At 40.1% G+C, this 12699-nt stretch overlaps 2 protein-coding genes and 1 pseudogene across 4 annotated transcripts; 1 reads left to right on the top strand and 2 right to left on the bottom strand.

Moving 5' to 3' along the window:
* Window positions 1–203: 203 nt before the first annotated feature.
* LOC126601804 (uncharacterized) lies at window positions 204–4534 on the bottom strand. Of its 3 annotated transcripts, none has more exons than XM_050268562.1 (6): window positions 2765–4534; window positions 2479–2629; window positions 2247–2394; window positions 1909–2154; window positions 1334–1619; window positions 204–901 (listed from the first exon to the last, which is right to left on the bottom strand). In XM_050268562.1, the coding sequence occupies exons 1-5, from the start codon at window positions 4440–4442 to the stop codon at window positions 1341–1343; spliced, it is 2502 nt and encodes an 833-aa protein (XP_050124519.1). In that variant the 5' UTR covers window positions 4443–4534; the 3' UTR covers window positions 204–901; window positions 1334–1340. The 3 variants fall into 3 exon arrangements, with proteins under 3 accessions (XP_050124519.1, XP_050124520.1, XP_050124518.1); XM_050268563.1 differs by having other exon boundaries at window positions 204–506; XM_050268561.1 differs by lacking the exon at window positions 204–901 and having other exon boundaries at window positions 1182–1619.
* Window positions 4535–5445: 911 nt separating this feature from the next.
* On the top strand, window positions 5446–6662 carry LOC126601802 (50S ribosomal protein 6, chloroplastic-like; annotated as a pseudogene).
* Window positions 6663–8698: 2036 nt separating this feature from the next.
* On the bottom strand, window positions 8699–10879 carry LOC126601801 (probable inactive poly [ADP-ribose] polymerase SRO3). Its single transcript, XM_050268560.1, has 4 exons — window positions 9879–10879; window positions 9534–9772; window positions 9328–9437; window positions 8699–9203 (listed from the first exon to the last, which is right to left on the bottom strand). Exons 1-4 carry the CDS (start codon window positions 10784–10786, stop codon window positions 9093–9095), a joined length of 1368 nt encoding a protein of 455 aa, XP_050124517.1. The 5' UTR covers window positions 10787–10879; the 3' UTR covers window positions 8699–9092.
* Between the last annotated feature and the right edge of the window lie 1820 nt (window positions 10880–12699).

Below are 12699 nucleotides of genomic sequence, written 5' to 3'. Positions count from 1 at the left end.
ATTGTACAAGGAAACTTTTATTCGTTTTGGGCCAGCTACGAAGTATTGTTCAACAAGCGAATATGGTGCACAAGCTTTTCACAAAACCAGATGCAGCAGAAGCACTTCTCCAGCATTCAATCAGTTTAAGGTCGAACACATTTATTCCTTGAATCTTACATAACTAACAACCAAAAAGAATGTGTAAAGACTACAAATCAATGTAACAAAACAAGTGTAAATTTCATTAGCACATACCAAAAAATTGAAAAATAAACATATATATACAAGGGTAAAGTAATGCTCAAGCAAACCATTTAGTAACTATATACGTTGCTAACCACTCGTCTGGGGCAATTCAACAATATTTCTCAAAATCTGGACATCATTGAAAGATCGTCTCTGCAAAAGGTCATACATGTACAAGTTTTCCTAGTTACGTTGGCGAGGAGCAGCTTGTAACACAATTGTCTTCTTTAAACAAATCAACGGTCGAAGCCAGCCTCCTCAAGTTCGCCTGTGTTTTCCTGATTCACAGCACAAAACCCTAACGCACTGAACAAACTTCAAACAGCATAAGATTTATTGGTCGATCAACACCTATAACACTTCAACTTTTTGAAGAAAAGGAAAAACTCATTTCCTTCCATTGCATTCAAACTAATCTCACACAGCACGGTAGTCTACCACCCCAAGTGCCTTGAATCAAACACCCTATGACCAATTTCTGGATAATCGACAATGCCATTATATCACCCAACATAATTCAAGAGTTTATCTTCGCCAGCTAATTTGTTGTATGAAATCCATTGGCTAACCGAGTCCTTCTACATGAATGAACAGTTTGAACAAACCCAGATGATAATTGAACTTTTAAAGGTACCAAAGTAGCAACTTCACAAGTCATGCAGTCAGCACTCATCTGAAAGAACAGAAAGCAAGATGGACACCTAATCTTACAAGGGCAAACTGAAATTCCAGGAGGAGGATCCAAATATCAATGCAACAGAGATCAGTGTGCTTTGATTAAAGTAAAAAAAAGTGAGACTTTCTCTTTTCATGAAATGCCCTGTGAATCAATTCCAACATTACAAGAGAATATAGGAACTACAGATGAAAGTTATGTAGTCTCATGATTAATTAATTATACCAAGTGGTACATTTAATTATTTGCATTATTGAGAAACTAAAAAACCCATGCGTTTCATGAGTAAGTAATTATGATAGATTTTTCATTATTCCATAATCAGACATGGTGAAACCAAATGCACAATATAGTCAAGCTACCAAAATCAAAAAGAAAAAAAGAAAAAAAAACATTCATAAGGAGGGTGAGTAATCTTGCTTACTGCACCTCAATCTCATAATCGAGCATTTAGGCTAGTCTCACGTGATAGGTCTGGAGTCTGCTTGGAAGTGATTTTTGCTTCAGTTACAACCTTTCTGGATGCTGCACTCCCACTTGTTTCTTGAAAACAAAGGTAAGACAATGATTGCAGCCAAGAAACTAAAGTAGGCTTGCGAGTAACATCGTCAGATTCTGCAACCTGTGAATATAACTCATTTAGAATCATATTCTGGCCATCCTTTGGTAGTTGGGCTATTAGCTGTGCCAACTGCTTCATCAAGTCTGGTAGTACCTGAACAAGTAATCTTAATGTTCAGTAAGTTTAGACACCAAAGTTGAGAGAAAAGAAGGCATAACACCTTTATTCAAACATCAAAACTGATGCTCATGGTACATTGGAACTGACTCTCTCTCAAATTTTAATGATGTCACTAAATTACTTCTATATCAAGTGTTATGCAAACAAACTAGGGCTTGAAACCAGATTCCACGTGCAGAACACAAAATAAAGAGAAAAAACGTAGTAAACTTTCTGATGGAAACCAACCATATGAAGAAAAAGAAGCAAAATATTAGCTTACCTGTATATCAACTAGGGAAATCAGCCGTAAAAGTAAGTCTAGGATTTTCTTGCCAGGCTCTGACTCTCCTTGCCAGTTCTTCCACATATCAGCCTGGTGAGCGAAGTCTTCAATGCAAAGCCTTTTAGCTTTCTCGACAAGACAATGTATACAATAAAATATGGGTGGGCTTCCAGCAGGAAGATGTCGAACCAAGGCTGCAACTCCAGAAGCCATTCCCTCAAAAGGGGTAATTTCGGGATATTCCTGCGCTCATTTTACAGAGAAATCTTGCTGTTGGTACCCTTAATCGATGAAGCGCAAGTTTAACCAATATAGTCACTTTCTGCTTAACATACCTGTAGTGATCTTTGCATGTAGTAGAAAACAAGCTTCTCCTTTAATAACTCTCTTTCATCCTGATCAGAATCCTTCCCCGAAGATATGAATGCAGAAAACATAGAATGTGAGGCTCGAGGTACTTTTCCGTTAGGATGACCCATATATCTGATTAAATTTGTAATAAGGAGTTAAATTATTCATTATATTCTATATAAGTTCATAAAGATCAAGTTCTTCGGCATAGGATACAAGAACATAGTTGGAGCAACCACATCCCCAAATACAGGGCTAGGCAAACGTGCAATGCAAGTTGGTATGACCCGTAGGTAAAACAGAACGCGAGCAGTTTGAACCTCATCCTTGGTCCACACATATTCCATCTTTCGCAGGAAAGAAAAGTCTGATAAGCAACATTAGAAATCTATCAAATCAAAGTATCATAACAAAAATGAGAGGGTGACAAAACTAAAGACCTCATTCCAGAAAAGTCAAATGTTATATGAAATTTAGAGCTAAGACGGCAACTAAAGCATACCTGGGCCGTTCGTCAAGTCGCCATAAGTGGGCATGGATCTTACAAAAGATACACAAGCAGAATCACTTTCCTGGACACTCACAACAATACCTCGAATTGTATCCATGTATTCTGGCAAACGGATGCGGCGGAAATACTCGAGACAAGAAAACGAAATAAGTATTCGTACTGATGTATCCATTTGAGTTTCTTGACTGAATTTTGAATTCAACTTGTGCTTTGTGACGGTCAATGCAAAAAGTACAACCATAAGAAAAGCAGATTCAGCAATTTTCTCCAAATCTCCAAGTACTTCATCCTCTTTACCACGAAGAACCAAAGCCACCTGTCGGTGCTCCATGTATATCTGTTGACAGTAATCCCACAGAAGATTCTCCACCATATGTTGGCTCTGTTCATCAACTGAAACATAGAGATTGCAGAAAACACCGGTTATGGCCCCTGCTTCCTTAAAAGTAAGACTTTCCAGGTGTTCCCTGACCTCATTAATCCTCGGTACAGCTGAACTGTCATGCATTGATTTAAGTACCTTCATGTATAAACGTCTCAAGGGAAAGATTTCAGTCAACAATGCAGAAGCAAGGCATATAAACAAAGGGGCACGAGCAGAGACCGCACCAGTTCGAGCCAATGCTATCGAAACAGACTGTAGCAGAAGATTATCTGTGAGACCATTATCTGAGCTGGCAAACTCTATAGTTCTTGAAACTAACTCTCTTGCTACAGATTCTATCCGATCTTCCGCAGACCTTCTCAATCTGGAAATAGTGTCCATCCCAAGACCACTCACTAAAGATCTACTTAACGCCCTCAGTACTCCAGCTGCAGCCATGACAACAGCAAACGGAACATAATTTGCTTTATTGGTCTCTAAAACCTCCCGGGAAAAGGTATCAACTTTTTCGACAGAGCGAAAACTGCTCAAACCAGACATTACCCATTCCATCAAATGCAGAATCATCAACCCATGACAAACACTGCCAGGAGGCCCACTTTCCTTACCCCAAACACTCAACACGAAATCCAAAACAGTAACAAAATGAACATTCACAGAAGAAGATAGAGCATACCCAATTCCAGCAAGCACGTCCGGAATCAATTCACCAAATGACCCAAGTACCTGGTAGTCCTCCGCCAACAGCCTACAGAGCAGCCCCAAGCAATTCTTTTTCGAGCTTTCGGAGGCCGAATGAGCGAAAGAGAAGGCACCCAGAAGGAGAACGCCTTCAGAAAAGAGGGCAGGACTCTTGTTTGATACATACTGGGTAAGGAAGAGAATAGAGAGAACTTCCACAGCCGAATCAATGAGACCCGAATTGGGCCGGGCGGATTTCCGGACCCAAATATAAAGCAGTCGGAGGAAGAGCGGATAGGACTGAGGAGGAAGAGAGAGGTCGGGAGAGGAGAGAATGGAGAGCAGAAGCTTGGCTTGGGGTTCGGCAACGTGGAGAGAAGTCTGGGAGTTGGCGAGGGTTTTGAGGGACTGGAGATGGCGGGATTGGAACGATTGGTGTTGGAGGCAGTCGCGGAGCTCGGCCCATGCCTGAATTATGGCTCTTGCGGATGAGGTGGATGAGTTTCTGGAGACGGCGGCGGAGGTGTTCCTGCTGCTGCCACCGCCGCTCACACTCCTCAGCCAATCTTCAAGGAAAAGGGGCGGAGCTGATTTTGCCGCCATTGTACCAGCTTCCAACTGTAAACCCTAATTATTTATCTGAACATGTTATGTCAGTTCAACAGTCAACTTGGGCAATTAAGGGGATTCAGAGGGAGGGCGGTGACACAGTATCTACCGCGCGTTAACAAATGTCCGTACAAAAAAATGATAAGAGTATTACTTTTGTTGCCCATATTGGTCAATTGGACCCAATGCTTTTATTTTCATCTAAATATACCATCATTTGTATTATCTTTTTAATAGAGAATAAACTCACACGCGTTAACGGATCATACTTTTATTAGGAAGATGGTACATATAATAGTACAAATGAATGGTAAGTATAGCACTACTAAAAATTTTATCAATATCGTCCTTGAATATGAAAGTCGTACGTAAATGTAATCATTGTGTTAAAACTCTATAAAATTGTATAGTATGATGATATGCCTTAGGAGTGGGATCCACTTATCTAATAATGGAGTATGATTCTCCCTCATTCTTTTACAGTCTCCTCTTATCACACTTTTTCTTCTTCTTTTTTTGTCTTTTTTCTTTACATAAAAAATTCAAAATAAGATATTGACGTAATTCAATCGTAATTGTTTAAATAAGAAAGGAGGGAAGAGGAGAATCCTATTCTAATAATAAGGGGTACATGGACTTTACAATGTGGGATTCTCATTCTATGCAGACGGGACGGGACTGAACGGAATGGGATGGGACAGGACGGGACGGAACGGAGAGGGAGCAAAAATGCCCTCAGATGGAAACAAGGAGGAAGAAGAAGAAGACGGAGAGGTTATAATTTTGTGTTCCACATATATGGAACGAGTCGTTCCAGGGGGTGAGACGGAACGAAAATTCACCCAAAATTCGTTCCGTGGAACAGCGTGTTCCACCAATTTTAGGCACAACAAACGTGAGACAGAACGTCTCGTCCCACTCTGTTCCGTCTCATCTCACATACCAAACAGTACCCAAAGGAACCAACAGAGGAGGAGTTAAGCAAGAGCAAGCGAAGATGTCAGTGTCAGCTGTGTTGGGGTCTCATTTGGTGCCGGTGGGTGTGGCCGTGAAGAATCCACCTCCGATGACGTCGTTTTAGAGTGACCAATTAAGCCCCATGGCGCGGATCAACCACCGATAATGGTGGTGGTGGTGGGTTGGTGATAGAGTGCTCGTCAAGGCCACATAAGAAGGCGACTATGCACCATCGAAAGACTCGGCCACGTAAAACACAGCCATGGGACGTTAGGCCATCTCCAACCGAAGGGTCCAGAGGGCCAAAAGGCTGAAAATAGCCCGAAAACCGTCTCCAACTGAGGGCTAGGCCAGAGGGCTGTGGAATCTGATTGGGCCCCACGGAATCAGAGAGGGCTGGAGGGCTGGCCAGAAAACCGCTTAATCCTGTCGGTTATAAACAACAGTAATACATTTACATTAAATACAATATATGTATTCATGTCAGTTATAACCGACATGAATTCTTAAAAAGAATTTTGAATCCAACGGCTAGATGGAGCTAGTTACCGTTGGATTCAAATTTTTTTTTTAGGTTTTTTGGGCCTTTTTTTTTAATTCTCAAAAATTCTATTTTTTTTCCCTATCAATACATAAACCATTCATTCACCATTCCTCACAAAAATTTTAAATTTAAGTTAACGTTGTTTTCAAATTTAATTTGTCATTTTTAAATTTTAGTTGTAGTTTTTAAATATAAGTTGTAGTTTTTAAATTTAAGTTGTTGTTTTTAAATTTAAATAATAAATTATGTTTGGCCCTATGGCCCTCGGTTGGAGACGGTTTTTTGTAACAGGGCAAAAACAAGCCCTCTAGCCCTTTAGCCCTCGGTTGGAGACGGAAGCAAATATAATCATGTATTGTTTATTAAAATATTAATATCTTGGAGGACCAGAGGGCTAAAACGAGCCCTCTGGCCAGCCATTGGTTAGAGATGGCCTTAAACGCAAGCCCACTGTGTACGCTCCCCTGCCTCCTCTCTCTGCAGAGTGGACCTTGCTCTCTAGTGCCGACGAAGCTGCTTCCGCTTCCGCATCTTCTCCGGAAGAGCCCTCCTCTGCTGAGTAGTCGGTCTTAGTCAGTAGAGCTTCTTATTTACCCCAATTAATTCATGTTTTCTGTTTGTTTAATTTAAATTAACATTTACTTGTTTAAAATGAAGCGTCAGAATTTGCACTCATTTGTTTGGACATTTTGAAACTTCGGATTTCAACTGGAGTGGGGGGCGAGAATTTCAGATTTTAAAGGCCTTCATGTTGATGAACAGAGAAATTTCTTGGTAATTGAACTCCTTCATCCTTTTGATTCGCAGACAGGATTCTCATTCCTCTAAAGCCCGAGAACAAAATATATTCCATTTCGACGAGGAAGTTTAAGATTATCAAGAAATTTCAGAACCCAAAAGAAAGTTTAAGATTACTAAGAATTGTCAGAACCCAAATTATTCCTACAGAAACAATCGAGCCCTCAAGTCACCGCGGTTCTCAAAATGATCAACTCCATAACTCGCCAAGAGGTACGCGACTTTGTTTTTCCAGAACCAGATACACGTCACGGCCTCAACAACCAACAGAAACCATACTGGGATCAAACTGGGGATGAGCAGCCGATTATCACCTGTGGATTGTCGGACTTATGTTCTCCCTGACCGTAAAATAATTGGCCGGGGTTTCGATTTATCAGCATTGCTCCTTCTCTGTAGATTGCTTGGTCCTCCTGCAGTTGCTTCTTTATTTTATTATCCTTCATGCTGGCTTGTTTATGGTGCGAGCCCGGGCTGATTGGGTTCTGCGGCATGGTTACCCTTTTGCTCTGTTTTCCATGTTCCTTCTCAAAAAAAAAATTTATAACTGAGGACATCAACAAAATCCCCATATCTTTCAGGAAATGATATCCTCACATATACATTTTTCGCTCCTGTTATAGCACTTACCGGCTTTAGACAACATTTACATGATAACAGTTTCATTCGGAATTAGGCTGCACATTCAAAGTCGACTGGATTGGGGTCTGAAGACTCTGAACTCAGGTTTCCTCCACCAGCTGCGAAATCTGTTTCACCCAGATGGACAAAGAGATTGGGATTGGGACCGGTAAGCCGCTCTAAAACGTGTGCGCAGCTTGAAAGCTGCGGCACAGCACATGTTTCTGCACAACTGTAATACTAACAATAAAAAGTCTTTATGGAAACCTACTGAACAAATATACTCTCACAAAATTGTCTACCACCCCTCGGCCCTCGCTGATTTAAAATAGCTTGCTTTCTTTATGAGCAACACATCAAATAATAAAATCACAGAGCACGCCTGATATACTATCAATTAACAAAACCATAAACAGAATTGCTGGATAACGATCATTAAAATAAATACTCACAGTTCACGTTGAAGATTTGGAGGAGTTCACCTCGCCTTCCACGAATGTAATCTACATTTATTGATCCACAAAACCATGCCACACCAGTTGCTACATCACTGCACACTTGTGATGGGAACGAGACATTTTAGAAGGTCAGTGCATGCAACGATACATTTTAGATGGCTTGACTTACATGACAATACACTTTCAGCCATCCATGTCAAGCAACCGAAGTCTGATTGATGCACTCTTTCTGCTTAAAAGCAAACTTCCACATAAGCCGTCATAACAGATCCAGGCGCATACCACAAACAATACAAGTTAATGTAAACAAAATACTTCAGTGTATCTTAACTAGCACGTAAACCCTCCCTTGAGAACAATCTACATTTGATCTTCTGATCTGCTTGATAAGTTACTTGAATAATCTTTTCAAATTCTGTATCTGACTGGAGCAACTGAACCTCTAATTGAAGTCTCTGTTTACTTTAATACATTGTGCTTAATCTTAATACCCAGACACAAGGTCCTAATATAGAAGCAACCAAAAGCTGTAAACACTGACCCATGTAAAACTGATGTCAACATAGAGGTCAGTGGGATGACTCTCCTAATAATCTACTTCTTTGAATTAGTGATAGAACAAATTCTCCCAAAATCTTAATACTCATTTGTTGAATTTAAAACGCTCACGAGGCACCCACACAGCCCCACACACACACACACACACAAAAACACAACCTTCTTCAATGAAAGAGAATATCGTAAGAAGATGCCATTCCAAATTGTGAATCAACATAAAGAACTTTTACAGCAATTTTGTAACAGCAGACATGGTTCACCACACAAATACACGCACATTAGCATAAGCTGTACAAGCATTCACAAACACAGGATCACCAAGTGTCATACTTGACAACGTTTAAATTTCCGTACAACCTTTGATATAGAAAAACCAGTCTCAACCTCAATGCCAGCTTCATAGCTAAAAGGTGTAACTACTAAGTACAAAAGATGTAGGAACGCTCTTTGTTGAATTACATGCCAAGAAAACACAAGTACTAACAGACAATGAACACTGCCTTTTTTTTTTTAAAACAAACTAAACCGGAAGCATATTCGCTATATGTGTGATATGGTTGGGCATTTTCACACATAGTTTTTGCTCGTTTGTATGGTTGAGCATTTCACCCTAATCCTAGTAGACATTAACAAAGCGGTCAAACATGGTTCCATCAATTGTAAAGACCATGACAACACATTTATATATGCCTCCTAGCAAAACAAAACCTAAGAACCTTGCTTCTGGAGACGCAAGTCGTTAAGAGCAGATGCCATCAATTGCTCTCCGGTAACTGATCTACACTGTTTGACAAAATCATCCCTGGCCAGCTTTCCACCCTGCAACATTGAGAAATACCGAAAACATTTGATTCTTAGATGACATTTAATTGTTCATATATTTTATAATGCACAGAGAGACTATGAACCACAATTCTGAACCAGCGAAAGGAAGATTGCTCACCTTCAACTCGCATACCAAAGAGGAAAGTTCCTGAACTTTAGAAGGAGGAAGATAGCTCTTAATCTTCGAAATTAACATATCAACAGGGTATGCTCTTCGCACCGATTGAGCTGAAAATCCACAAAACAAAATCAGTTATATCATCAATGAAACAAAATATAACATAAATAAAACAGATGTAACAAAAAAGCATAGAAGAAACATACCTGGCACATAATTCGATTTGTAGCTCACAACACACTCCGGAAGCACGTGTCTATTCATGTTGGTAGACCATATGACATACCACTTAGGATTCTTAGGATCATCTGCACCGTTGTCGAATTCCACACCAGAAGGGTAACATTGCTTAGAACCTGCCTCAATTTTTTCAACATTGCCTAGTATAACCCGGCACAAAATAGCATATTTTTCGCCATTATCATCCCGCTCCGACTGCCCAGCACTGTAGAGTTCAGCCATTACAACATCAAATTATCAACAATTCAAAAAACTCAAAGCCCTTAAATTAAACCGCCAAAAAAGGGAAATGAAACACCAAATGAAAGTACCTTAGAAAAGGCACCGATAAATGCGAAAGATGAAGACCAACGCCATGCGACTGCGGCCCAGAAACCTTGCTGGGTGCGCCGAACCCATCTGTCAAAATGCCTTTCACATCGTTGCCCGACACTCCGCACCAGGCGTATATGACATTGGCCGAGCCCCGAGCCGCCGTGGTGATCTCAATTTGCTTCTGAAAGACCTCCAATCGAGCCTTATCCAACGGCCCGTCCCGAACGCACTGATGAACTGCCGTCACAGCAGCCGCGAGATCAACCTTCTTCATCCCGGCGAGAAACAAATTGCTGCAAACAGTGCAAACCCTCTCAGCTTCTCCCACCAACCTCACATTCGGCCACTCCGAACTCCGCGGCCTTATTGACGACGTCACTTCGTCCTCATCCATCGGCCGTTCCTCCGTCTGCCTCTTGCCCAATACCCGACCCGATACGTTGATCCGTTTGTTGATTTGGACCTTGGGACTATCCGACCCGTCCACCAAATCCTCGCTGACAAACGCCCTAGGGAAGAAGGGCCTGGCGTTCACGTCAATCCAAGCGATCGATCGCTGACTCCCAGCCCCCAAATCAATCTGCAACATTCGCACAAAGTCAAACAAAACCGTTGACCCCTCGATTTCAACGCTGACGACCGCCTTCCGCTCCGCGAAACCCGAACGCAGAAATTCGACGATCGGGGTCGGCAAGTCATTCCAGGAATCGTTCTGGAAGAACATAACACGGGCCGGGGCGGCGCTCCGCTTGAAATTGGAGGGGTAGTGCATCCGATTGGAGGGCCGATTGCAGAAGTTTTTAGAGCTCGCCGAAGAAGACGACGGCGAAAGCATCCCCTGAGGTACCCTAACGGTGACAGATTGGACAATTTTCTTGGGGGTGGGGGCGGCGCTGGAGGCCATGGATTCTACTGCGTAGAGCTTTCGAGCTAATGCGACGGCCTCACAGAACTCAAAGAAACTCGTAGAATCAGGTAAATTTGCGTTGGCGTACGGATTTATTGGGCGGAATATGGAGTGTGAATTACTAGAACGCCCCACTATGGCGGTGCTTTAGTTTGAGTTGATGAAAGGGTAAACTCGGTAATTCATGTGTGGGCGCTTTTTGTTCGAATAGTTCGAGTATGAAAGGGTAAACTTGGTTATGCGGCTGTCGTATCTGTTTACTTCGGCCCAAAGAAAATTATTTAGAGAGAGAGAGCGGGAGGAGAGATGAACCGTTGGAATGGGTTCGATGATGTGGATATTTGTTGTTTGGATGTGTTTTTTATAGTGCAAAAGGCAGAGGGAAATAAATCCCTCTCGCTGTAGGAAACACGAAATCCCATTCAGAGAAGGAAAGGAAACCCATCCTCACTGGGAAAATGAATAATAAACGGTTACATGTACACGTGCATGGCACGTGATAACGGAAATTATTGGGTTTTTTTTTTTTGAACTTCAACTAAAAGCTTTCGCTACTGTTTACTTTAATGAAAAATCATATTTTTATACTAAAAAATCAATCATGGTACTATTCACTTTACCCTTTATTTTGTCCTTATCATTAAAACTCAAAGTTTTCAAGCCATTTTCATTAATTTTTTTTTTTAACAAATAATATATTATTCGCACGATTAAAGTGGAAGAATAAGTTGAAGAGGCTAATAATAATTTGATTCAAATTTGCCTTGAGCGATAATCAAATTTAGATCTCTCACTTACAAGTGAAGGAATACTACTAAATCTTCAATTCAATTAAGGTAAGGAACATAATTAAACACATATTGTGCCTAGTACGGTTTAATGAAAAAATATTTATGGGCTAAAGGAATTTTTATTTTATTATGTTCTTAATTAAGGAAAGTACAGGTACATAAGAATTCCTAACGCGAATGACGCATCCAATTACTTTTCGGAGTAGGATTTTCCCTCCTAATCTCTCTCCCTTTCATTCTCTTCATATTAAAACGGTTATGATTAAGTCCCGTCAACATTTTGTATTGATTTTTGTAAAGAGATTTGAAGAGGATATCTTCCACCAAAGCCCCCGAATCAAGTGATTTGGGCCCTTGAAATTTGATCAAATAGCTAAAAACAGAGACTAATTTTTAAAGTTGTAATAATTTTAGCCATTTGATCAAATTTCAAGAGTTCAGATCACTTGATCCATGGGCTTTGGTGGAAGAGATTCGAAAATAATCTCTTTCCCTGTTACAGAGAGAAAAAGATAAAAAGGAAAATGTGAAAGGAAGAGAGAGAATTATACTCCTTAATTTTTTCCCATTCTTTTAAAAAATTATATCCTATTAGGGTTATGTACTCTATGGGTTTGGCTTCTCTACTAAACAATTCCCTATTTATATTTTAAATCCAACCTTTCATTCATGAAGGATTGAGGAGTAACTTCTCTTAAAATATTTCGTGGCTTATTCACAGAATTTTTGTGTTTATAATCGAAATTGTTCATATTATAAATCACCCTGTAAGGATATTTTTTGTAAAATAATATTGTTTAGTTATCGAATTGTATAAGAACACACAAACGAATATGATAGATACATTACAAACCATCTAATTTATATGCGAAAATTGGTCGATTAATTTTAATTGATTTTTTTTTTTTTTTGTAGAGATGATTTTTATAAAATAATTTGAAATGCAAACGCTTTCTACCATAAACACAAAGTTTTGTAATTAAAATGTTTTGATGAAAACTCTTTCTTAACCTTAAGGAATTAAGCTCTTCTCTTTGGATCGAAGTATTTATTTTCTTTTTTTTTATTAGAAAAACTCAGTTATGGATCGAGGGTTTCTCGGTTATATTGGTTTTCAGT

The sequence above is a fragment of the Malus sylvestris genome, chromosome 15, assembly GCF_916048215.2.
Source record: "Malus sylvestris chromosome 15, drMalSylv7.2, whole genome shotgun sequence".
Taxonomy (NCBI): Eukaryota; Viridiplantae; Streptophyta; class Magnoliopsida; order Rosales; family Rosaceae; genus Malus; species Malus sylvestris.
The sequence above is the reverse complement of the archived record's forward strand: the minus strand, read 5'-3'. Positions and strand labels throughout refer to the sequence as shown.